Source organism: Rhinolophus hipposideros (genome assembly GCF_964194185.1).
Source record: "Rhinolophus hipposideros genome assembly, chromosome: 5".
In the NCBI taxonomy this organism is placed as follows: Eukaryota; Metazoa; Chordata; class Mammalia; order Chiroptera; family Rhinolophidae; genus Rhinolophus; species Rhinolophus hipposideros.
This window is the reverse complement of record NC_138051.1, coordinates 28,756,115-28,781,151: the sequence shown is the minus strand read 5'-3', so window position 1 is coordinate 28,781,151 and position 25,037 is coordinate 28,756,115. Positions and strand designations below refer to the sequence as shown.

Here is a 25,037-nt window from a genome sequence, read left to right as displayed (position 1 = left end):
AGGAGGGCAAGTTTGGGCAGCGGCTACTACGTCACTCAAGAATTGGGACAGGAAAGTTTTTTTGGGGGGGACTCTTTGTTTGCAGTTGGAATGCGCGGAGGGGCACCGTGGAAGGTCGCGGTCGGCACGGGGACGACGCGAGGCATGTTATGCGCAAACACCGTGACTTTGTTCTTAGTGTGGAGAATGGGAGAGATGGAGAGAGACTAACGCAGAAGTAGTGAGACAGGGAGAGATCCACAAAGAGGAAGAAAAAAGGTAGATACATAGAGTTTTAATGCCGCGTGCGTAGAGTCCAGAAAGGCGGGGAAGTCCTTATGGAGAGGTGGTGGAAGACAGCGAAAGGGAGAGCCGGAGCAAAGGGGATCGAGGGTGGTGCTGAGACCGAAGGGTGAATAGACTAAGAAAAAGACAAATTTGTGCAAGTCCAGAGAGAATGAGAGATAAATTGCAACAAAAAGACACCACTTTCTGAACTCAAAGCTCTATTTAGGGAGGGAAGGAGCTTTACTGTCTGTAAAAGGAGGACAAGGTTTGGGACTAATCTCTACCTTCAGGTTAGGACAGGTAGAGGGATAGACACCCCCTGGTGTTGGAAAATGAGATTTTTAGCAAATATTTCAGATAACTGGGGATAGAAGGCCTGGTTTTAGGGCTAACCTCTCCCTTGGTTGGCCCACAGGAGATTGGTGATAAAGAGAAGTATTAAGAGGAAGAAAAGAAATGTCATTTAGATGAGATAGCTAGTGAAAATGACCAGCGTGGAAAAAGAAAAGAGGCTAATATTGGCCATACTGGAAGGACCAAGGATAAGGAAAAGAAGAAACCGAGGCTGAAGTTGAACATACCTAACTAAATACCAGCCAACTGATTTTGCCCAAGCCAGCACATAAGGGGCAAGGGACGGAGGAAGTAAAATGGAGAAGGTAAATGACTCCTTTGTATTTAGATGAGTAAATGAGTATGAAAATTATATGCAAACAAATCATGCATATTATTTTCATCTCAACATTTTGAACACCTTTATAATCTTAGTGTAGTCTTAGGGAATGGGGAAGGAAAGGACGTTAATATCCTTTGGGAAATTAATTTGGCACGAACTATTTGGCTTCTTTGTCCTAGCTGCATTGTTTCCCTAGCCTCATCTCTCCTGAGAATCAGCCTCTCTGTTTCCCTGTCAGGCCTACAGCTTTTCTCTGATCCAGAGGAGAGTTTAGTATCAGACTGGAAGCAGGGAGGACTGAAAGCATTAGTAATAGTAACCGGTGAGCTATCAGATTGTATCCAGAACTTTTATGAGTGACATCTTCAGAATTCACCATAAGGCTCTCCCTCCTTTGCTGTCTCCAGTTGGAGAAGGAGACGTGGATTCTTCCTTCCAATTATTTACATCCAAAATGTCCACACAGCCTCTAATATTTGGAAGCTTTGCTCCTTTGAGGTGAGGAAGGGAGAGTAAACCTTATGAAAAGATGAGAAACTATTAAAGGAGGCCCATCCATCCAGGAATTGGCACAATGAGCACAGTTGGGATCAACAACTGTGTTTTCGGGGAATCATGAAGTGGACACGACTGAAGGGGAGAGAAGCGTCTACTGAAAGCATGCTGCAGTAGTGCTCATGACCTTGGGGTAACCAGTCCATAGTCTGAACTGGAGCCAGGAGCTTCAAAGGCCCTATTTTCCATCCCCAAGACTTTAAGGTCTACTATATATGCGTATATACAGATGACTCCCAAATCTGTGTCTCTGGCCCAGACTTTCATGGACTTAAAAAATTCAGCTGACTACTAGCATCTCCACTTGGTTGTCTCAAAGGCATGCAACACCCTATACTGACCTCACCTTCCCTGCCTCCCAAAACTGGCTCCTCCATCATTCCCTGAGTACATGGTACCATTAACCACTTCGCTGATTAAGCCACAAACGTGAACATCAGCCTTATGTTCTCCCTTAACCTCAAATCTAACCAAGTCCTATCAATTTTGCTTTGTAAATATCTTTCATATTTGCACTCCTTTCATCACCACTGTGTCTGTCAGGCCACCATCTTTTCTCTCCTGAACCACTACAAAAGTCTCGCTGTGGAGGCTTTCTCCCTCCAAACCATCTCATACCCTGAGGTCAAGTGATTCGTCTAAAACACAAAACTGATCATCTTGTTTCCCTCGTTAAAACGTTTCAGTGATTTCTCATTGCCCTTGAACTGAAGTCTATACTCTTTAAGATATTTTACAAGGCCTCTACCTCTCCAGCCTCTTCTCTAAGCATCCCCTCCCAAAACTGTTATGCAGTAAAATTGCACCTTGTCTGTGCTCTCTAGTACTTTCTGTTGCCTATGTTTGGAACACTGTCCTGACCTCCCCTTTCCTTCTGGTTAATTCCTCCCCATCTTTCAGGAAACAGTTTAAAACACCACTCTGAGAAGCCTTACACCTAGTAAGCAATCAGTGTTTGTTATATGAATGACTGAATAGAAATCCATTTTTACTTCTCAATCTATCCAAAATGCACACGTTTTGTATGCTAGTGTGTGTGTATGTGTGTGTGTGCACGCGCACCCACCCACACACATCACCCCTTCCTTAAAATACAGCTTGGCTGATAGGACTAAAAATTAGCTACAAAGCCCTGTATACTTGCTCACACAGTCACAGAGCAGGTGCCAGTGACACATGAGAACTCTTTAAGCCTTACTTTCCTCAAGTGTAGGATGGTAATAATAAAGTCTGCTTTATATAATTCAATAAACAATACCTATTACATCTAAACCCTAATTCCCAAACAGAGATGGAGCCCCTATTCTGCTCAGGAGCAAGCCCATGGCTGAAACCGCCCACCAGGTGGCAGTATTACCCTGGACTGGTTTAGAGCGGCTGCTACTGCAGAGCAAGTCACTGAAAAGCAGAAAGTACAACCAGGGCTGCTTCCCCAGAGCTTTGCGTGAAACCTGAAAAAACAAACAAACAAACAAAAAACAAAACTCAGAGACCCAGGCATATGTCAAGAAGGCCTCATGTTTCTTAGACCCATCCTCCTCCTTTTCTCATCCCAGGCTCTTCCGAGGCACTGTTTGTGCTTAGAAACAAGCATTTTCTGGCTTGCCATTCACAATGGGTGTGTTGGGGGGGGGGGATCCCCTTTCCAGATAAGTCTTTTTATCCCACCAGAGCTTCCAGCTTTCACTTCCAATAGGGACTGTGTTAAGAAGAGAGGCAGACTTGCTTTCTCAGACTGCGAGGACATCTCATTATTCTGGGAAGCCCCATAGCCACCCATTCCTGGGACATGGGGAGTGGCAGAAGCCAGAGTCACTAATGGTTATAGATTTCACTCATCCTTTTCCACCTTGATTTCAATGAATGAGTTCAAGTCAGGACAGCAGGTTTTGTGGGGCTGGTCAAAAGATGGGGAGACAGGTCCATTCTCATCACCTCCCTCATCTTCCTCTTCTTGGAAATTAGGATTATAAAGTTCTGGTGGAAGGAGCTGGGCCTCAGCAGATGGTAATCGGTCTGAGGGAGGCCCATACACACGGTTGGCTTTAGTGCCATGCTTAGAGTTGGCATCCAGGTGGTAGCAGAGCTCTGTGAGGCGCTGGGCCCGGAAACGGGGAGGCCGGGCCACCCAGACACCTGGTTCATTAAGACTGTCCTCTTCATCTGACATCAGCTCTTCTGTCACATCCTTCCACAGGCGCTGGTCCTCAGGTCCGAAATGCCTCATGATACTGGATCGGTTGGCAAAAAGCTATGGTAGGAGCACAGGACAGAGATTAGGAAGAGAAACACACTATGGATTAGGTTTGGGGAGAGGGTTTGGATGAAAGGAAGGCTGTGTAAAATTCATGCCTGAGAGAACCCAACCCCGAAGTCAAATCTTAGAACTGGCTTACCCTCCTCCTCTATCTGCCTACTATAGTCCTGGCTCTCAACTCTTCTCAGATGCCACGACCTCTGGCCTTTGCCATGGTGACTTATTAGGGTTTAGTTTAGCATCTTGAAAGGAAGGCCTAGAAACCTACCCGGTATCTGCGACTTCGAAGTTTCTTGTCCTCTTTTTCCTTCAGGCCTTTAAAGGGGTTCAGGGAGTTGCGGTACTCGCGCCTCTTAGTAAGGAAGTAGGCTACACAGGCTCCTGGTGGGAAGGGAGAAGGGAGGGAACAAAGAGCAGTGGTCCTCAGCCCTTTGTTCTGCCCTAATACTACTTCATGGGAGGGTGAGAATCACTATTTAGATGATGGGTTTCCTTGGAATACCCATCACCCATCAGCATCTATTCACTTGTCTTTGGTTTAGCTCTCCCTGGCCACTTCCATCTCCAACACTAACTCTTCCCATATTTCCCACTAGGAAAAGATAATGCCAGTGCTTCTGTGACTTCCTCCCTTTTCCCCCCCAATTAAACTTACCCCCAGTTCTACTTTACTGATAGCAGATTACAAGTGCTTTTCAGTGGAAGCTTTCTGGTGTTTTGTGTTTTTTTTTTTGGTAAAACGTTGGTTTTGTCACTTATTCACTTATCTCAGTTATGCCATTTTGGCATCCACAGTGACAGTCCCTGGTCATTAACAACAGAGCACGAACCTGAGCCTCACAAGGCCACGCTGATGGTGACAGGCCGTAGACAGGGATGCGGGGCTCCAGCCCGTGAGCCTAGGGACTGCTGCCCTGCCTGACAGAGGTAGCAGCATTCCCACGGATAGGGGAGAGGCGTCAGGTCTCTGCCCAGGACTGGGTCTGACAGGGTCCCGTGTGAGGTGGTGGTACTCCCTGGACTGGGGGTGGACAGACCTGCCGGGCCCATTGTGGTTCTGTGCCTGATTTGCCAGGAGTATTAAGCAACTTGCTTCTCATCCCTTGGTTGGTCTGTTTTGTGGTTAACACAACCAGTGAGGACTCCTAGGAGCCCTCCTGACTCAGATGGGTCAAGTCTGCCACCTCTACGAATCATGACCATGGCTCTCTTCCGCGTTAGCTTTCTTAGTGCTTCAGGGTTAGCTACAGATAAATAACAGAAGAGCAAGGAAAGTAGAAAACCCAGGATGTAATACTTAGGGACAAAAGGGCAGGCTTGGATTCTGATCTCCTTTTCATAACACCTAAGATTCAGGCCCTGCATAAACATCATGCATGATGGTGTTCTAGCCCTCTTTCTCCCATTTTGATTTCAGATTGAGTAAGGGAATAAAAAGGCAATTAAGGATAATCCTATGAATATTGTAGGTGAGAAGAATTGCCAAAAAAAATTTTTTTTTAATCCACTATTACGCAAATCATCTCCATTATGCCTCTTCTCCTCTGACAGGAAACAGGGTGTAGAGATGATGAGATGGGAGTTAACTCAGTTTTTCTCACCTTTCAGCTCCTTATCAGTGTAATTGTGGGGACTGGTCACCAGCTCCTGTTTGAGCTTTTCCAGAAGGAACTTCACGACTGAAATATTCCAAGAGGACTTGATACTGCCACAAAGAGAAGAGAATATATAAGGCGGTCAGCATTTTAAAAACTAGACAGATAAGAGATTCCCAGCACTAATGAACTTGTATAAATTTCTCCATGGCCTAAGGTAGGATACAAGGGGCAATGGTGTGATCAAAGCCTTAGCCTCATTGTTATATTAGAGCAGCTCCCTCTACCTCCCTCTCCTTGGCAAAGTACCTTGTATCTCTTCTCTCAAGAGGATCATACCTTTCAGACCCATTGAATCTCTTGTCATTGGTGATGTGGTTATGCACATTGTGGACCAATTTCTAGGGGGAAAAACAAACACAGAATCAAGCCAGGAATGGATATGATGAAACCCTCCTCTGGTCCCCAGGTATTATCCCTATGGGGTTCTCGGCCTGAATCTTTCCCATAGTCTGGGTACCATTTCTGTCAATGCCCTTTCTTAGCCAGAGAGCCTATCCAACTTAGCATTGCTAATGGAGCGTTTTTCTCCCCTTTTCATTTAATCTGTGTGAAGACTCCAAGATCATCCCTAGTTTTACTACTGCTCCTGGGGAATATGATCACTAGAGTAGAAGGTCTCAAACATTTCCACAAACATACTCCCAATAGCAAGGGGAGAGCGAATATGTACCAGGACTACTACAAGTGGACATTTCTTAAAGCCCCCTACTCTTGCAAATTTTAAAAATTTCTTCACGGTATATCTGTATTTCTTTTAATATAAAAATGTCTTCCAGGAATTGTCACAACTATATACAATGTCAAAGGGATAGTAGATTGGGGACAAGGGGTTATCACTTTGTGAGAGGTGTAAATGTCTAACTATTACATTGTTTTGTACACCTGAAACTAATAAAAATAAACAAACAAACAAACAAACAAATAACTGACTCCTGCCCCTTCCATCAAATACTCATTCTCCTTTTGTGGTTAAGCTCAAATATCCTGAAGAGTGAAGCCTTAGTTGGCTTAAAGTTGCCTATTTCCTCTATATGTCAGAATATTAAGGGGTACCCAAGAAGACAGTGTCAAAATCTATTAAAATAAATCTTCCAAAATCTTTTAGTAAAATTGATGACCCATGAAAATGCCCCAGGTATATCCCTTTGTACAATAACACAAATCCCATGGTCTGAAAAACACAAACCTAAAATAGCAGAAATGTGAAATCGAAAGGACCTTGGAGATGCTATTGTCCAACCTCCCTTTCACATCATTAAACAAGCTGTCTTTCAACTTTGCTTATACACCTTTAATGATGGGTTCTCATGAGTTTTTGAGTCAGCTTATTCTACTGTTGAATATGTACAGTAGTTAAAAAGCTCTGCCGTAGTTGTTCCAAAAACTTACTGTTTTGCTCATAACAGCACCTGAAATATTTAAAGACAGCTTTCATGTACCAGCAAAGTCTTCTCTTATCCAGTCTAAATAGCCACATGGCCTTCAGCCATTCCTCATGACAGAGTTCCCAGATAGACTCCTCATGAAGCTATGAGGCTCTCTGGTTTGCCAGTGTCCCTCTTACAACGTGGCACCTGGAATGGAATCTAACTCATCAATTGAGGTCTGGCCAAGAGGAGCATTACTTTCCTGAGTGGAACTCTACACTTCCAGGAATGAAACCCAAGCTGGTATTACCTTTCTTAGCAACCCCATCCCTACTCACAGTGTCACAGGGTTCATTCATAGTGAGCCTGTAAGCAACTCGAGTTCATTTTTCACATGGATTACTATCTCTACTATTCTGCAACTTTAAAAAAAAATGCAGGATTTAACATTTCTTCCTATTAAATTTAATTCTATTGTTTCTGATTGTTTTTTCATCCCAAGCTCCCGCAGTCAATGGAAGTTACCCAGTCCCAAGTTGATATCCTGATCTCAAGACTTCAGCGTCACATTCAGAAATGTCCCATTTTACCCTTCTGCTTCTATAGCTGACTGACCATATCAATTTAGGAAATTACTGTTAACTCTTCATGGCTAGGGTCCCCACTCTATAAAAAAAGACTATTATACTAGCTTTATATTCGTTATTTTGTCTATTAGAAATCCAAACTTAAGGAATCACGGGGATGTGTGAATGTTTCAGAAAGAATTTGAAGGAGTTGCAAAAGAAAAAAAAAGGCGTTGCATAGCTTCAAATTCAAGTGGCTTGGAAGAGATGAGCTGATAAAAATCAAACCAGGCTTGAAGTGGAAAGGGAAAATACTCTAGACAATAATAAGTGTTAAGACTGTAAAGGCTGCAGGCTCATCTACCTTCTGAGTGAGCTAAAAATAAATATATTTCCCCAAGGGGTGGCTGGGATCTGCAGCATTCCAAGGAATTAAGAGTTCTGGTTTGGTCCTTTTGGATCCCTAGCAGCAATCCACAGCAGCCTCAGCAGGCTGGAGAGATGCCTCTCTGATTCCTCCCCAGACCTAAAGGTGGAATAGTGATGAGCTTCAACTATCCCTCTCCCTCTAAACCCAGTCTGGCACAAGAACATTTTAAACCTTCCTCTTCCTCTGTGATGGGCACACTAGATCCTATGACTGGTATCCTAGATACTTTTCAAGTACTTTTTAAAAAAATTTTATTGGGGAACAGTGTGTTTCTCCAGGGCCCATCAGCACCAGGTCGTTGTCCTTCAATTTGGTTGTGGAGGGCGCAGCCCAGCTCCAAGTCCAGTTGCTGTTTTCAATCTTTAGTTAAAAGGGCACAGCCCACCATCCCATGCGGGAATTGAACCAACAACCTTGTTGTTGAGAGCTCGCGCTATAACTAACTGAGCCATCCGGCTGCCCCTCCGGAAGCTCAGCAGCAGCAGCTCATTGTCTTCAGTCTAGTTGTGGAGGGCGCAGCTCACTGGCCCATGTGGGAATCGAACTGGCAACCCTGTTGTTCAGAGCTCGGGCTCTAACCAACTGAGCCATCCAGCTGCCCCTCAAGTATTTGAGTGAGCACACTGTCCTCCCAGAAGGCCTGCAGTTCCACCAAGCTCTCCACAGGGAAGGAAGAAGCCAGGCCGGAACACTAGACCTCTTATTGGAGGCAGTAGGCAGGAGAGGAATGGGAGGGATCAAAAAATCCTAATTTTATACAAATTAAAATTATCACACATTTATTCATAATTTAAGTTTAAACACTATGAAGTTTTAGGAAATCCCTTGAAATTCTTTTCTAGGTAAATGCCTCCATTTTTATCACTGGCAGCAAGAATGGACCTCTTGGGCCAGAAATTCATGGCAAAGAAACTAAACCCATTCCCTGCTCTTTATAAGTGAGATACCCTTGAATATAACCAAAATTTGAAATGAGGGTTAGAAACCAGTTGATACTGATTATAAATGGTGTCTTCTTCCTTGGGAGAAAAGAATCACTCAATGTAAAAACAAACCAAATGAAAGGGAGAGTAAGAGTAGGATCTCTTAGAAAAAGGAAAAAGAAAGAATATAAATAAATGAAGTATAAATATTTTCAACCTTTGCTAAGGCTAGAAGAAATGGGCAATATACTGTGGAAGATTTCAGTTGGATTTGAGTGGTGACCACTCCTAACAAGAACTCTCAAGTTATATCATCAGCCATCATCCAGAGAATGGAAAGCTGAACATTGTATGGCTAAAGAACATCCCAATGGATATCAGAAAGATGTTTTGGGGTCACAGAGTTGTCACAAGGACTGTGGTCACCTGAGAACAGGGTTTCTCACTGGCACTACTGACATTTTAGGCCAATAACTATAGGGGCTTTCCCGTGCACTGTAGGATGTTTAGCAATGTTCCTAGGGCTTAAGCCACACCAAGGCTCCAGACAGAACCGGTGCAGGCCTGTACCTTCCCTGCCAAGAGCTCTTAGACTCACTGAAATCCACAAACTTTTATAACTGAGCTAAGTGTCTAGTGGCCCTATGCATCTTTGGGGTTTGGTACTACCTCAGGACACCCTGGCCTTTCTGCCCAAGGGGCCCCTTGTCACTTACCCTAAACACCAGTAATTTGCAGGCAGTTTCCAGTGCTACCCTTCGGTGGTCAAACTGCCCAGTCGCTTAAAGATCTTCCCAAGAGAATTATTAGACCTTTGGGAGATGTGATACAATGCCCTCCTCTTAAATGGAAGGTATCAACCTATCTGGAAAAACCCCCAAAAAGTTCCATTGATAGCAGGGGGACTGCCCATCCCTAGAGCTAGGGAACAATCTCCTTCTTGCCCCTCCCACTCCAGTAAGATTCACAATACCATTCATTCAATATGGAAAGCTTAAAATCAACCCACACTTCCCTCTTCACTTATCTTTCCAGACTGAAGAAAAATTCATAGAAATTGAGCTCACTCACAGAGAGTACCAGATCCCGCTTGCGCCTGGAGTTCTTCTGCCCACTCCCTTTGGTCCTGCATGGGGAAGCAGTAAACCCTAGAGCGTGTCTCAGCTCCCCAGTTCCCCCAGGGCCTGACTCTTCCAAGGCACCTTCCAGCGCAGCAGCAGCACTGAGCATGTCCTCGGGGCGGGGCAGTGGCAGCTTGGTTCCATTTTCTGGCCCTGTCTCTGAGGTTGCCCGCTGGATAGCCAGTTGTGTGGCTGGTGAGAGCTGCTTGGCATAAGCAGGGACCAGCACCCGCTGTACTGCACCCTCAGAGGCCACATAATCATCCACCAGCTAAGAACATAAAAAAAAATAGCCTATTAGCCAGCCAGGCTTAGGGGAACCTGGTCAACCATCAATCTTTGGCCAAGGATAATGAACAGAGAGTGGAAAGCAGAGGGGAACCTAGCACAGTCTTTCACAGTCAATGGCTTGTTTCTCTGGAACTCCTATGAGAGTGTTGGGCAAATATTTCTGTGTGTACAGGGCCGCTCATGTTGGATGGTTACCATAGGACTGATTACAAGGATAAGGCATGTTTCTGACACTATTTGCGAGGGGTCATTTATGATTTGCTCTTGGATATAAGAACTGTAGCTAGGTAAGTGTTTTGTCTAAAAGGGATGGGGGAGGAAGTGATGAGAAGAAAGGAAAACCAAGCAAGAGAAGGAGCAAGAAAATAAAATTGGTAACAATAATAAAGAGGAGACATCAGAGAAAAATGGAAGCAAAGGAAGAGATACAGTCAGAAATCTCTAGAGAGGTTACACTTACTCCCCCACCCACCCACATTCCCTTTGCGGGGCTAGTCTGTGTCTTCACCTTGATCCTGTCCTGGCCATAACCGACTGTCACTGCCCTGCCATCTACTTGCCTGCCTGTGCCCTCGCTCAAGGACAGACAAGGCAGGGAAAAGAAGGAGGGAGGGAGAGAAAAGGAACAAGAAAGGAGGGGGGATTTCTGCAGCCAAGAAAACAAAACAGTGAAAAGTGTGTGTGTGTGTTGGGGGGGAACACAGAAAGAAGTGGGGGAGGAGGCTGAGATTTATAGACCTGTGAGCTGCTTTCCGCGCTGGGAAATCTAATTCCATCCTGATCCTGTCGGCTTGGAAGCCTTCCCTGCCTGAAAGAACTACAGCTCCGGGCACTGCCTCCTGCTGCCTCGCACCTTCCCAATTCCTCCTTTAGCAGCCCCAAACCACTGATAGTCCTGGCCAGGCACAGACTGGGGAGAGCAGTAGTGGCCATAATCCACCCACGTAGCTAGGCCTTCCGGGAGCAGTGACGGGTTCCAGGGTGATACTGGAAGGGGACAGGGGAGTTCACACATTCCTTTCTCAGATCCAGCAGATGGACTGCAATTTGCATCCTCCCATCCACCCTGTGTGTTCTGCTCTTCTACTCTTCAGTGGGTGTCTACACCTTGTTGTGGGGGGAGGAAAAGGGAGAGAGCGGAGGAAGAACCTGGTGGAGGCAGTTGACAGACCTCCCACTGTCTCTCAAGTGGCAACAAATCTGTTATTTCCCCATCTCTGTGATCTCTGTAGTTGCTCCATCTCCTTTTCATACTTCCATGTGTGACATTCTGCAGTTTCTACTCTACCCAGCCAGGATCTGCCTGCTCATGTGGCCCTGAGCAATAAAGAAACTGAAATAGCACGATGTACTTCTATGTCTTTTCCTGCTCACAAATATGCTTGCTTGCCACCCTCCTCCCTACATGTTGTTCTCTTACTGTTAACTCTCAGTTGCCCATTTCTTTTCCTCATTTTATTTCCTTTCCTCTACCTTCCTCCCACCTACCTCAGACTCTCTCTTTCCACATTTATATTTACCTTCTTCTATGCTCCTTTTTTCCCTTTTTCTCCTTCCTCAACCCTTCATTTCCACCTGCCTCTTTCCCTCCTTACCCTGTCTTCTACTATCTTTGTGCTTTCCCTCTCACTTTCTCCTTCTCTCTATCTCTCTCCCCACCTCTGCCTCTCTCCCCTCTCATTCCCATCGCTCTGTACTGAATTCCTCTTGGCAGGCAGAGGGCCCGTGATAAAATATGAATGAGCCGTCTGTGCACGGCGGGCATTCTGGCCAGGAGAGGCAGAGCGCATGGAGCAGCTGAAACAGCTGTGGAGGAGAAGGTGCCACACAGCAACCGAGAGGGAGGGAAGGACACCGCCATCACCATACACACCAGAAATGCCCTCCTGCCAAAGAGACCATGGTTCAGGAAGACAGGAGTGCGGACTATCTGTGAAGGCAAAGGAAACTTGGTACTGTTCTGTTTTATCACAAATACAACCATAAGAATGGCTTAAGGATGGCAAAAAAATTAAAAAATAAAAAAAATAGAGAAAGAGAAAGGCTAGGAAAGCAGTAAGGAGCAAAATCACTCATGTCCTGCTCTGCAGCCATACTCACGGGGTTGAGCATTGGGGCCCCCTCGCTGGCCGCCAGGGCACAGCCGGGGAGCCGCCCATCTCTCTGAGGGGCTGGGAAGGCCAAAGGCCCAGGCCCCATCGCTGAGGCTGCTCCCAGCTGCCGCAGCTCCTCGATCACCACTTGCACACCACTGCCCATGCTGTCACACTCCTCTTCCACGGCAGACACAGCCTTGCAGGCTTCTCCAGGACTCTCTTTGAGAGGCCCAGGCTCCTCGGGTGGGGAACCATGTGCCCGGCTGTCCCCATCTTCATCAGGGGTGGACAGTTGCCCTTGCCTCAGCTCACCTACTTCCTCCTGGAGACGTTTTAACAATTCGTTGTTGGCTCTGGCGAGACCCAGAGCAGCCTCAGCCAGACCCACTGCCTTATCCACCCGCTGGTAGATAATATGCAGGAGCTGCTCTGAACTCTGAACAGCCAGGCCATGTCCCGTCACGGTGATGGGCGTGCCGGGAGGGGGATTCCCGCCCTGGGAGCCTGTGCTGACCCCACCAGTCTCGCTCTTACAGGCGCAGCAGCAGCATCTGGCTTCACTGCCACTGGGAGGGGAGAAGAGAATGGTGGCACTGAAGGACATGGCTGACGAAAGCAGGCACCGGCACGCTCACACTGCGGGACTGCTTCAAACGGTGTCTCCAGGTGACTGGACTTCCCAAGCCCGGTAGGAAGCACTGGCCTCTTTGGATTCACTTGTCTTTCTCATGGAGGGTGATCACAGGGGCCTGGGCACCAGGAGGTGCGTTCTGTGGAGGAGCAGGCAAGCCGTGAAGGAGTACGCAGTCCATGGCGGCCTCTCCTCGGCCTGCAGGAGAGAGACAGATGCCTTCTTCTGTCTGCAGGGCCTGTGCTCCCCTAGCACAAAACACTGGGTGTCATATTCACCCCTTACTGAAAGGGTGGTGTCTACAAAAGCCTTCCCGATGAACACAGTGTCAGACGGTAGAAGGCACTCTTCCTGCACCCAAGCATAGAACCCCCTACCATTCCAACCTCAGGAACAGAGAGGGGACTCAAAAGGACCCACTGGGATCTGGAGAGATCAGAAGATTAAGGAAGAAAATGTAGCTCTGTCTTCTCCCCCTCACTATCTTTGCTCTGATAACAGTATTGCATTTTATTGCTTTGGCATCATTCCTTAAGGAGCTCAGAACACTTCATGTAGGTTATTTCATCCAGAGGGCGGCCCTAAGAAACACCTATTACACCACGTCCAGAGAAAAGCCATGCAGAGAAGTTATATATCTTTTTCAAGGTCAGAAAAAGACAGCAGAGTCCAGTTATCTATTTTCAACCGAGGGTTTATTTCTTTTTTGAACTGATACCACTTTTTGTTGTGTTTGACTTAAAGAATCATGATTCTATCATCTCTGTCATTTTTAGACATATACCTTCAGAGTAAGACTCCTAGATAAATACACCAATCACGGCAGCCCTCAACGTCACCAACTTCACACCATTCTATCATTAACGCTTTGGAGATGGGGTAGGGAAATGAAGGGAAAAGCAGGATCAGAGACTTGAGCTGCAATAACCCAGGGCTGCACAGCTATGCACCTGGGTCTGCACCTTTGCAAAGGAAACTAGCTGTTCTGAATCCTCCAGCCCATTGGCCAGACAGATCATCCCGGGGGCCCCTCATCTCCACCTCCCGTGCTCCTTAACGGAGAGTCAGAGCTCAACAGGAATGACTGAATAGCTAAGTGCTGCCACTCTGCCCACAAGACCAGCCCATATAAAAGGAGAAACCAGAATATCAATGATAAACCAAACTGCCTCTCTTTTGAATCACTGTAGTTAAGCAACTAAACTACTCCAGGAGAGAGAGAGAGAGAGAGAAAAGGCGTGGGAAGGTTGATTTGTACCACTGAGAACACTCCAAGGAACTTCATACTGTCATTTTCTAAATGATACTTGATTACAGAAAAAAGAATCCTTCTGCCTGAAGCTCCCTAAGTGACAAAATCTTAAGTATGTTTACAATTTCCTCGAGAGATACATTTCTATCTTACCCTGTAAATTATAATATCACAATTAAAAGGAGAAGAGGAGGTGAAGAAAATTTTCTGTATATTGAGATTTTGGGGTTTTTTTGTGTTGTTTTTTTTTTTTGAATCAGCAATCTCATTTCAGAAACAGGCAATATCAGTGCCTCTAAGGTACTAAAATGTAAATCTGACATTGCATTTTCATTACATTTGGTTATTAAAGAATAGTCTTTAATTTGCTCTTTCCACCCTTTATATCGAGAAATGCTTTATTGTGCCAGATATTCACTTCTTGCAAGATTTTAACTCAAATCCATTTACAGCTTCTCTGTCATTAGAGTCACTGGAAGGCACGACTAAACCTAAAACTAAAGGTTAAAGCCAAATTAAAACTAAAGGTTAAAGGAAAGCACTAAGTGATTCCTATGTCAATTTATGAATGAATCATTTATATATCCTTTTCCTTCATAAATAAGGGCCTATACTGCTCCTGCAGGGTTTTTAATCTTTTTAAGCAACAATCATGCAGAGTTTAATCTGAAACATGAGTGTTGTGAGAAAAAGAAAGTTATGCAGACGATAACATACAAATGCTTGCCAGTTGGGTTCAGTATTTGTAAAATTAGAAATTAAGATGCATCAGGTTGAGACACTGGGTGGGGCATTTTCTGGTACCAAACTGATGACTGCTACACTCTTGCCCTCAAAACTTACTATTGGATGGCCTGTTAGCTCAGTTGGTTAGAGCGTGGTGCTAAAAACACCAAAGTTGCCAGTTGGATCCCCCATCTGGGCCACTCTGAACTGTGCCCTCTTTAAAACAAAGGAAAACAAAGCAAAACTTACTCTTTCTTGCAAGAGGCCTTTACCGCTGCCTGCATGGTGCCTGCCTCCAGCCCTTACCATCCCCTCACAGGGTCTTTTCTAGGTAGGTCATCTTTCCAAAACAGCACTGAACTGGAAGTAAAAAAAAAAAAATAGGGGGAGGGGGAAGGTTTCTCCTCCGGCAGAGGGGGGGGTGAGGTTTCTCCTCCGGCTGCACCACCTAGGAGTTGTGTGAACTCCAGCAAATTACTCACCTTTCTGAGCCCAGGTGTTTTTGTTAAGATTATAGGTAATAAATGTAAGACATCTACAGAATGCTGGCACATGGTTATCTCTCCACTACATTATGATTATTCCTGAAACCTTTGTGTTCCCATCCTGGACACCCATCTTGAGTTCCTAATCTTTAAAAATAATGCGACGGCTTGAAATGAAATTTGGGGGATTTACCCCTAAATTTAGTGTCAAATTTCTAAGAAACAATAAATTCAAGTCTACAAAGATACATTTATAGGTACAAAACCTTGTGATACAAATTAGAAAGGTAATTAAGAAAACAGAGTATTTGCAATGTATCACAACCTGGCTTTGGACTAAGAATAATACTCAACTCTGCTAGTTTTTAATGCTAAATATAAAATTCTATTGTGAATTTTCTTTGTTCCTCAATTTCTTCCTGCTTTTCTACTTTGTGCATTAACATACTATGCCCATTTTAGAATGTCACATTCAAGGCAACAAATAGGTGTTTTCTTGAATTAAGTACAGTGCACTGTAGCACAATGGGAATTCGAATAACTCTTTTTTGGCTCCTATAAATATTATTGCTGACTTAATTGCCCTGCTTCCTGCTATAGTTTCCCAGTAAACTCTAAGCCATTGAAATGAAAGTACAAGAAAAGAAATTGGGTCAGCAGGTAATAAAGGAATATTTTACATTATAATTTTACTAATGAGATAACTTAAATGCTGGATAGTGATTAAAAACAAAACAAAACACTAATTTCATGAGCTACATATATCCTCAGTACAAAAGGTGAACAAGTTAAAAAAAAGTGTTTCTAAAAATTCTCTATACATAATGCCATGCTAAAAAATGAGTCACTACAATGGACCGTCACCTCTAAGTACTCAAAGGAAGGGAAGACAAAGTCCCTATATGCAAGGAGCTTACAGTCTATGTGAAAATAGGAATGTCTAAAGAACAAAACAAAATATACACGAGTGCCTAAAAATATGGTACAGACTAAAAACTTCCAGAGCGGTTAGTTAAAAACAAGGAAATATCAACAGAATGAAATCATATGAGAAAGAGTTCTTACAGAAGGAAAACTTCCGATTGAGCCTTGAGCAATGTATAGAATGAACTGTAGGATGGTAAGAAAACATGACAAATGAGACAAAAATCAAACATTACAGGAATTAACAGGGTACATGTGAAAGGGGAGATCAAAGGGGCTTATATGGAAAGGTAAGGACACCAAGTTTCAAACCACTTTGAAAACCAAGTTAAGGAAACTCTTAGGGGTTGGCAAACCTTTTTCTGTAAAGGACCAGACAGTAAACAATTCAGGGTTTGCAGGCCCTGTTGTTTCTGTCACAACTACTCAACTCTGCCATTGTAATACAAAGCAGCCATGGACCATACATAAACAAATGAGCATGGCTGTTCCAATAAAACTATTTACAGACATGAAAATATCACAAAATATTACATTTAATATTTACATTAAAAAATATAAAAATCATTCTTAGCTTATGGGCCATACAAAAACAGGTGGCAGGCCAGATTTAGCCTATGGGCTGTAGTTTGCTAACCCCTTTTAGAGACCTAAAAGTGGAACAACAGGTAAGAGATTAGGAGACTGGTTAAGTAATCCAGGAGTGAGTTGATGAGATGAGGGCTGTGGGTATAAAGGCTCAACATCCTGAAGGAAGAACTGATAATATATTTCTTTACTTAATAAATATGGGGGATAGAGATATTAAAGACAACTTCAAAATTATAAACCTGAGGGTCAGAAGATGGTACCACTAATGTAATGATAGAAATGAGGAAGTTGAAAGGAGCATGTTAGAGAAGATAGGTATTTGTTTAACATACTAAATTTCAACTGATGGCAAGTTCTTTAGATGGAATATAGTGAAAAACATTCTGATTAAGGCTGAAAAACAAAACCAAAAGGAAGGTCAGAGCTGGAATGCAGATTTGGAATCTTTAGCAGGAGGGTTGTAGTTGAAACTGAGAGAGGGAATGAGTTCACCAAGGGATAAATATAAAGTGCAAAATGCAAAGGCCAAGGACAGCACTTCAAGCCAGTCCACGGAAGGGGCTTCATTAAAAGAGAAGAATGTGAGGTGGGAGAAAAACAGTTTTAAAAGCCAAAGGAGAGCAACCAACTGAATGGGAGAAGATTTTTGCAAACAGTGCCTCTGATAAGGGGCTAATATCCAAAATATACAAGGAACTCATGAAACTCAACAACAAAAAAACAAACAACCCAATTGAAAAATGGACAGAGGACCTGAAGAGACATTTCTCCAAAGAGGATATACAAATGGCAAATAGACATATGAAAAAATGCTCAACATCGCTAATCATCAGAGAAATGCAAATGAAAACCACAATGAGATATCACCTCACCCCAGTCAGAATGGCTTTCATCAATAAGACAAATAGTAACAAGTGTTGGAGAGGCTGTGGAGAAAAAGGAACTCTCATACACTGTTGGTGGGAATGCAGACTGGTGCAGCCGCTATGGAAGGCAGTGTGGAGGTTCCTCAAGAAATTACGAATAGAATTACCATATGACCCAGCAATCGCTCTCCTGGGTATCTACCCCAAAAATATAAAAGCATTTCTCTATAGAGACACGTGTACGCCAATGTTCATTGCAGCTTTGTTTACGGTGGCCAAGACATGGAAACAACCAAAATGTCCTTCGATAGACGAATGGATAAAGAAGTTGTGGTATATATACACAATGGAATACTATTCGGCGTTAAGGAAAGATGATATAGGAGCATTTGTGACAACATGGATGGATCTTGAGAGTATAATGCTAAGTGAAATAAGTCAGACAGACAAAGCAGAGAACCCTATGATTTCACTGATATGTGGTATATAAACCAAAAAGAACAAGACAAACAAATGAGAAAGAAAAACTCATAGACACAGACAATAATTTAGTGGTTACCAGAGGGTAAGGGGGTGGGGGGTGGGTGATGAGGGTAAAGGGGATCAAATATATGGTGATGGAAGGAGAACTGACTCTGGGTGGTGAACACACAATGGGATTTATAGACGATGTAATACAGAATTGTACACCTGAAATCTATGTACATTTACTAACAATTGTCACCCCAATAAATTTAATAAAAAAAAAAAAAAGCCAAAGGAGAGAGAATGTCAAGAAAGTGGATCTAATCAATGGTGACAAGTGCAGGAGAATGGTTTAAAAAGATGAAAAAAGATCTGTCTGTGATGATCATTGGCGATGACTAGAGAGTTTTCTTTTTTTTTGGTAGTGAAAGTAAAACTATGCAGCAGATAAAAGAGGAATTGATGGAGAGAAAATAGAAGCAAGAGACGAAGTCAAGTTTTCTAGAGTTCAGTTATGAAGGAGAGAAAATAGGAAAGAAGTCAGAAGGGGCTCTAGAGCTTCAGTATATTAAAATATAGTCAGAAAGACATATAATCAGAAAGACAAAGACCCCTGAAAAACTAAAGAATTAAAATATTAGAAAAGGATTTAAGTTTTCTTCTAACAAGGATCCTCCCAATGTGAGAAGGAAGGCGAGCTCTTCCCTGAGACTTCAAGGAAGAAAACATGTATGCAGGGGCAAAGATTTGTTGAGGTGGAGAGAGGAAGACAACGTTGTATACTATAGAAACATTCTTTTTACTTTGGAGATAGATTTTCCTCAGTGCAAATAATTCCAATTGTTAATAGAACTTTATTATGGGCATTGCTCCACTATCTGTTGTTACAACCTGTTCAGTTCTTTCATAACACTCCAGACCTAACATAATTATCCTTGCTTTTTTCCATCAGTACCTTAAGGTTCTCAAGCCCATTTAACCCTGTCACATTATTAACATGCCTAAACTTTATTCTTATGTCTCACTTCTCAAAATGTATAACTTTAATTCAATAACCCATGAAGAAATCCATGGAATGTTTGGCAAGGCAATGGTTAACTGTAGGACATTAACCAGGCAGTATCTATAACATAATTAAACATTGATACTGTCACCTTTTGCCAATTTCCAGATTGCTAATTTATTTTAAAAACCGAGTTCACATTTTTGTTCAAGAAAAAAAAAAAGGAATAAACTAAGATTGACCACCATAGAATAATACACATGCCTTTGGCAAAATGCTATCAGTTTTTAGACTTGAGTGTTCAGGAAAAGATCTTCAGTCTTACGATGAGTTAGTTGCCAACACAAAGTTACAGCAGCAATCAAACTTAAGTTTGCATAAAATATGTGTTTGGGGTTCATTTCAGTACTGGTCTAATACAGGTGAAAGGAAGCCTACAAAATGTACTTTTCAATAATTTTGATATTTTCTTCACAAATATTTAGATAAAGAAAGCTCATCTTCTTTAGACAGTTCAGGGTGAGTCCATAATCTTAACTGTCCCTTTCCTCCCAGTCACATGTATTTCTGTTAGAACTAAATGTATCAAACTCTTGGCAGCTCCCTTGCTTGCTTTCTACCCATTCTGAGTCTGGATTTTCTGCATGACTGAGTTCACCTCCAAATTATGAAAAATAAGTTTTCTCACTATTTAAGAGATCTGATGATATGGTATCAATCAGATGAGGTATGTTTTTATAATGAACCCTTGACTCATTCAGGGTCATGCTAACAATGAACTTCCTTAAATGTGATTACTGAAAGCATAGCAATTCATACCATAATCTTCATTTTAAGAAACAAAAAAGGAAAATGGCCACTTAAAGCTCTTGGTATGGTCAACCCTGCTTCATTTGAAGGTGCAAAATAGCTCACTGTGTTAAAAGGCCCTCTCAAAACCTGTATCAGATATGAGCTCTTTATCACACAAGAGCAGGTAAGCAAATATAAAGTACTATTTTCCTACATTCTGAAAGACTGGCAATCTAATGATCTGCATAGAAAATCTAAGATCTCATTATTAGGGGTAAAAAAGATAGATGCAGACCCAGAGAGCAGAATGAGGTAGTATAAAAAGGATACCACCTTATTCAAAAAAATCCAACTATACTTGTATAGTGTGGTACAAGAGTTTTTAACCCAGTGTAGCAGTCTTTGTCTTCATTTGCTAAAATGCAACTTGGTAAAATAAAAATTTCTGATTTAAGCTTTTCCTATAAATGTGCCCGACATGCCTTAAAGGATTCTCCCCGCATTTCTGGAGAATTTGAAAATTTAAAAACTAGCTCCTAATACTTTATCATGTGCCCAGAAAGCCTTCGGTAAATGTTAGTTGATTAAATATTAGCCAAAGATGACAAGGTGGGCACCAGGGACAGCAGAGCCATTTCCGAAGACGGTGTGATTCCGCTACAGGCAGGACGACCGCAGCGAGGCCGGGGGAACCGAGCTCGGGTATTGCCTCCCAGGCCACGGGGAAAGAACGACCCACCCCTGGACCCAATCGTAGACCATGCCCTGGGAGTCCCGGGGAAAGGGATGATTTCGGAGGGAGTGGCGGTCAGCCGAGCGACCCAAGACGCGGTCAGGGACCCGTTGGGTCACTAGTGGGTAGACTACGTGACCACTAGACCTCTGCAGACTCGGGCTGAGGACGGCGCGGGAGTTTCCGCGGCCGTCCCGCTCTGGCAGCCCCATGGGTGGGTGTTCCACCGCGTGTGCCCCGCGCAGCCGAGCCGGCTGACTCAGCAACACGGACTCCAGCGCTCAGTCGGCCAAGAGACAGCGGCGTCTGCCCGTGTACCCCGCCAGCGCGCGCACGCGGGGAGGCACCGCCCCACTTTTCCTCTGGCTCCCCGTCATCGTGGCGGTTAGACTATAGGGGGGAAGAGGGAGCAGATCCAGGGACGCTATTGGCTGCAATACACAGTCACTCAACGAGGCAGGGAGGGGAGGGGCCTCCTCAGGGAGGGATACGACTACGAGGCTTTTTCAAGGCCGTCAGGCGCCATCTTTTAACTTTTCTGTTGTTGTTGTTGTGTTTACTCGCTTTTGTTCTCTGCTCTTGACAAAGTTGCGTGTACACGATTATAAATACAGTGGCCACACATCGGTTTCCTACTTTTGATGGCGAAAGGCTTTTCGTTCCCGCTAGCCTTCGTTACAGATCTTTCAAGTATCACTAGCAAAGTGGCAGTTCCCCATAGTTCAAAGAAGTTTTTTCATTTCTGGGGGCCTCGCGGATCCCCAGGCAAAATCAACGAAATTTAGCTTTGTTTTGCTTTGGTAGGAAGTCCAAACCAACGATACATTCGTGGGAGGAATTCTTGTTTCTTACACAGAAAGAAAACTCTAACCAAGGACATTGGATATGAGCCTCGTATCCGAATAAAAATCAAATAGCTTAGGATGTCAGGGGCTTGGGTTGTGTTCCACTCTAGACAGAGTTCTTTTCTAAGAAGCTAAAAGGTGAGGCAAAAAGTGCATGTGATGACCTGCGGTGATGTGGGAAAGAATTATAAAGGGTAAAACATTAAAAATTCCTAACACTGCTATCATCACCCCATTAAAAAATTCCTGACACTAGAATCTGACTCGATTTCAAAGATATGCTCAGGTCTTAATTTGTGGAATGATCCACATTTGAGACAGTATTTAAGCACTGATCTGATTTACATTGTTAGGAAGTAAAAACACATTCAGGCTAAGCAAGAAACGCAGAGGACCCACACAGGGCCACTTTCATTATAATGGACTTCAAGATCTGTATAAGTAATTTCATCGCAGTATTATTTAGGTATCTCAAATACTGCTTGAAAACTAGGACGCTAGGTGAAGAATGGAAATGTATTACCATCATCGTGAACAGGTTTTGTTGTAATTAAATTTGAACTCGACAATAGATCCTTTTCTCATCTCCTGGTTGCTACTACACTGTGACATTCCAGTTTCTCCCTCAACCCTTACATGCTTCAATGTTTTCACTCCAATCGGCGAACACAGATTTAAATATATTTTCTGTCTGACTCCTAATAGGAGACAGTGGTTCTCTCACAGAAGGAAGTGAGTACAGCTCTTACAACTGGAGGCTCTGCTCTACCCTTGTCCTCTAATTCATATACTTTACACTGTAACGCTGAGACACGCGCAGAAGGTTTTTCATTACAAAAATGCATTTCTTATCCCTATTTATTATTTGCCTTCGCCTCCTCCGGCCCCTCCCTCTCACCATTGACCACCATGAACAGTTTTGAGAATAGGATTTAACTGGATTATTTTCCTGATACTTAGCCAGCTGTGGAGCTTTTCAAACAAATCCCAACCTATAAACGACAATTTTGTCAAAAAGCCAAGAGAACTTGCTTCGTGAACACACTAACCAAACCACACATAAAGGCCAAAATATACACAGCTGTACATTTAAGAACGAGAGACAATAAAAAGCAAAACCACTTAGGCTGAAACAGTCTCTAAAAAAGGCTTTGAACCACAGATTCAATAAATTGCCTACCCTCATTTCCACATGGACTGTATACTCCTTGGCAATTAATTTTTCACCAATCTGATCTTTTAGAAGAGGAGCAGAAAATGCTCACAGAATGAAAGTGCCTGAGTATGCCAAGTATAGGTTTTCCTCTAAAGTGGAATTTGCACACAAAACCCTGTTATGATCACATTTGGGAATACAACAGAAATAAATTCACATCCTAGGGGCTACTTTGCACACATAAAATCAAAGGTAATCACTTTTGAAAACAAAATCTGATATGGCACATATACACATACTGTACATATACACAAAGCACAAAACCCCATGATAAATCTTTACGAATTTGCTTCATGAAACACACACACACACACACACACACACACACACACACACACTCTTCTCATGAAAATGTGTGTAAGACACACTGTAAAAAGGGTTTTGACCCCCCCCTCCCCAGGGAAATGAGTGTCACAATTATAATAGACAAAACATTTTAACCTATTGGCCTTGGACAATTGCCACATTCAAGCCACTTGGTTTTGGTTCTGGGTGAGGGTGTGTAAAACGCACGCAAACAGCTTTGTGAGGGAGTCTTAAATCTCCGCTTCTTTCGACGTTGCCAGTGGCAGAAATTTACAGTATCCCTTCAGCCCGCTTAAAAAAAGAATCTATACTTCCCAAGCGGCTAAAATTTTTAAATCCCTCGACCATAAAAATTTACCAGATCTTATAATGTGATAGCAAAAAGAAAAAAAATCTCTATAAATTTGGCTGGAAACAGTTGTACACGGCCATCCTGCTTCTCAACTTCTTGGTATATTTAAAACCTTGACCAGGAAAAAGAAAGAGGAAGACAGAGAGAAAAAGAAATGGGGGAAAGCGCAAATTCCTCTTAGCAACAGTTTCCTCACCCCAGCACTGCCACAGATCTCTATTTTTAAAAATTTTGAACACACACACAAGATTAAGGAGGGGAAAAAAATGGAAAAAGGATACCCGAAGGTCGTATGGCTCTTTGTATTCGTGTGTGTGCAAAAAGGAGGACTCGCGGAGCCCGAGCCGGCAAGCCCCGCCCCTCCCCGGACGCCCGCTCGGATTGGCCACTGGCGGCCGTGGGGCGCCCCGCCCGCGAGCACACGCGCGGCGCCCGAGGCGCGGGCCCCTGGGGGCCCCCTGAGGGCCGCCCGACCCCCGACCCCCACTCCTTCCCACCAGGATCCTGGCAGCCCCGCTCTCAAGTACCCACTTCCCCACCTCGCTCACCTTCCTTTCACTTTCTCACCTTTCCCATCATTTTTTCTCAGTACAACGAGGTGCTCATCACCAGTATAAATATCGATCCAGTGAACCAGCCCCTTTTGACAATTCGCTAAATTTGGTTAACTAATCAATAAAATTCTAGACTGCGATTAAGCAACAAGGACTTGGTGTGTGGGGCCGAGCTCAGGATTTCCCGATGGAATGTCTCTGAGTCCTGTCAATTGCTTAACACTCCCACCTTTAGATGAACATTCATACAAGTATGTACCATCCTTCAGGTGAAAGACAAAGTAGTCCTACACTTTTGACATGATTTTTGCTCAGCCTGAGTCCCCAGTTTTTCTCTGTTGGGCTAAAACTACATTCTCAAGAACCTAAAATGGCTCCCCTATACCTCCTGCACGAAGACCCTGTTGCTTGTACCTGGATTTTAAGTCCCCCACCACCGGCACCGTAATCTGGTCCCACGCCCCTGTCCCTTCCCCCTGCCTTCACCTTTTCACCCCAGTATCATTCCTTTGCTCAAGTGATCTCCCCTGCCTGGAATAATGCCTGTCTCTTCTCTGACTAGTCAGTTTTTATTCATTCTTCAGCTTTTCAGTCAACAAGGACCACTGCCTTCTCTCTTCTATCAGCATGAACTTCATACTTACTCAGGGTAGCAGCACTTAACTCTACTTTCATTATTGCGTATATTTTAGTAATTTCACACTAGTAAGCTGTTTGAGATCGGAGATCCTATCTTAAACTTCTTTTTCCATTCAGAATGTTTTTTTTTTCTCATTCTTACTGCAGCAGTGGCATAATTGTAGACATTTAGTAAACAGTAGGGAGAAAAGTCATTTATAATTAAATGAGTGAATTTTTTTTCTAGCTAAGATACTGAGTTTGAAATTCAGATCCCACAACAAGGATTTGTCTTCTACAATAACTAACAGTTGATGAGCATTTACTTTGCAGGGATTGTTGTGAACTCTTTGCATATCTTTACTTATTTAATCTCCGCAGTAGTGGATAGGTACTATTATTCCCATTTTGTAGATGAGATTAAAGCACAGAGAGACATAATACTTTGACTAAGTTTACACAGCTAATAAG

General features: G+C 43.5%; 1 protein-coding gene across 16 annotated transcripts; it reads right to left on the bottom strand.

The window, feature by feature from the left end:
* Positions 1 to 491: 491 nt before the first annotated feature.
* Positions 492 to 23,750, bottom strand: LOC308497774 (uncharacterized protein C14orf93). 16 transcript variants are annotated; one of them, XM_081048830.1, is made up of 8 exons: positions 23,676 to 23,750; positions 12,742 to 13,086; positions 12,212 to 12,529; positions 9,771 to 10,091; positions 5,690 to 5,751; positions 5,357 to 5,460; positions 4,024 to 4,136; positions 492 to 3,749 (listed from the first exon to the last, which is right to left on the bottom strand). In XM_081048830.1, exons 3-8 carry the CDS (start codon positions 12,368 to 12,370, stop codon positions 3,330 to 3,332), a joined length of 1,179 nt encoding a protein of 392 aa, XP_080904956.1. In that variant the 5' UTR covers positions 12,371 to 12,529; positions 12,742 to 13,086; positions 23,676 to 23,750; the 3' UTR covers positions 492 to 3,329. The 16 variants fall into 16 exon arrangements, with proteins under 16 accessions (XP_080904956.1, XP_080904965.1, XP_080904959.1 ...); XM_081048839.1 differs by adding an exon at positions 15,066 to 18,036 and having other exon boundaries at positions 12,212 to 12,977; positions 23,676 to 23,726; XM_081048833.1 differs by adding an exon at positions 11,985 to 12,041 and having other exon boundaries at positions 12,212 to 13,036; positions 23,676 to 23,712.
* Between the last annotated feature and the right edge of the window lie 1,287 nt (positions 23,751 to 25,037).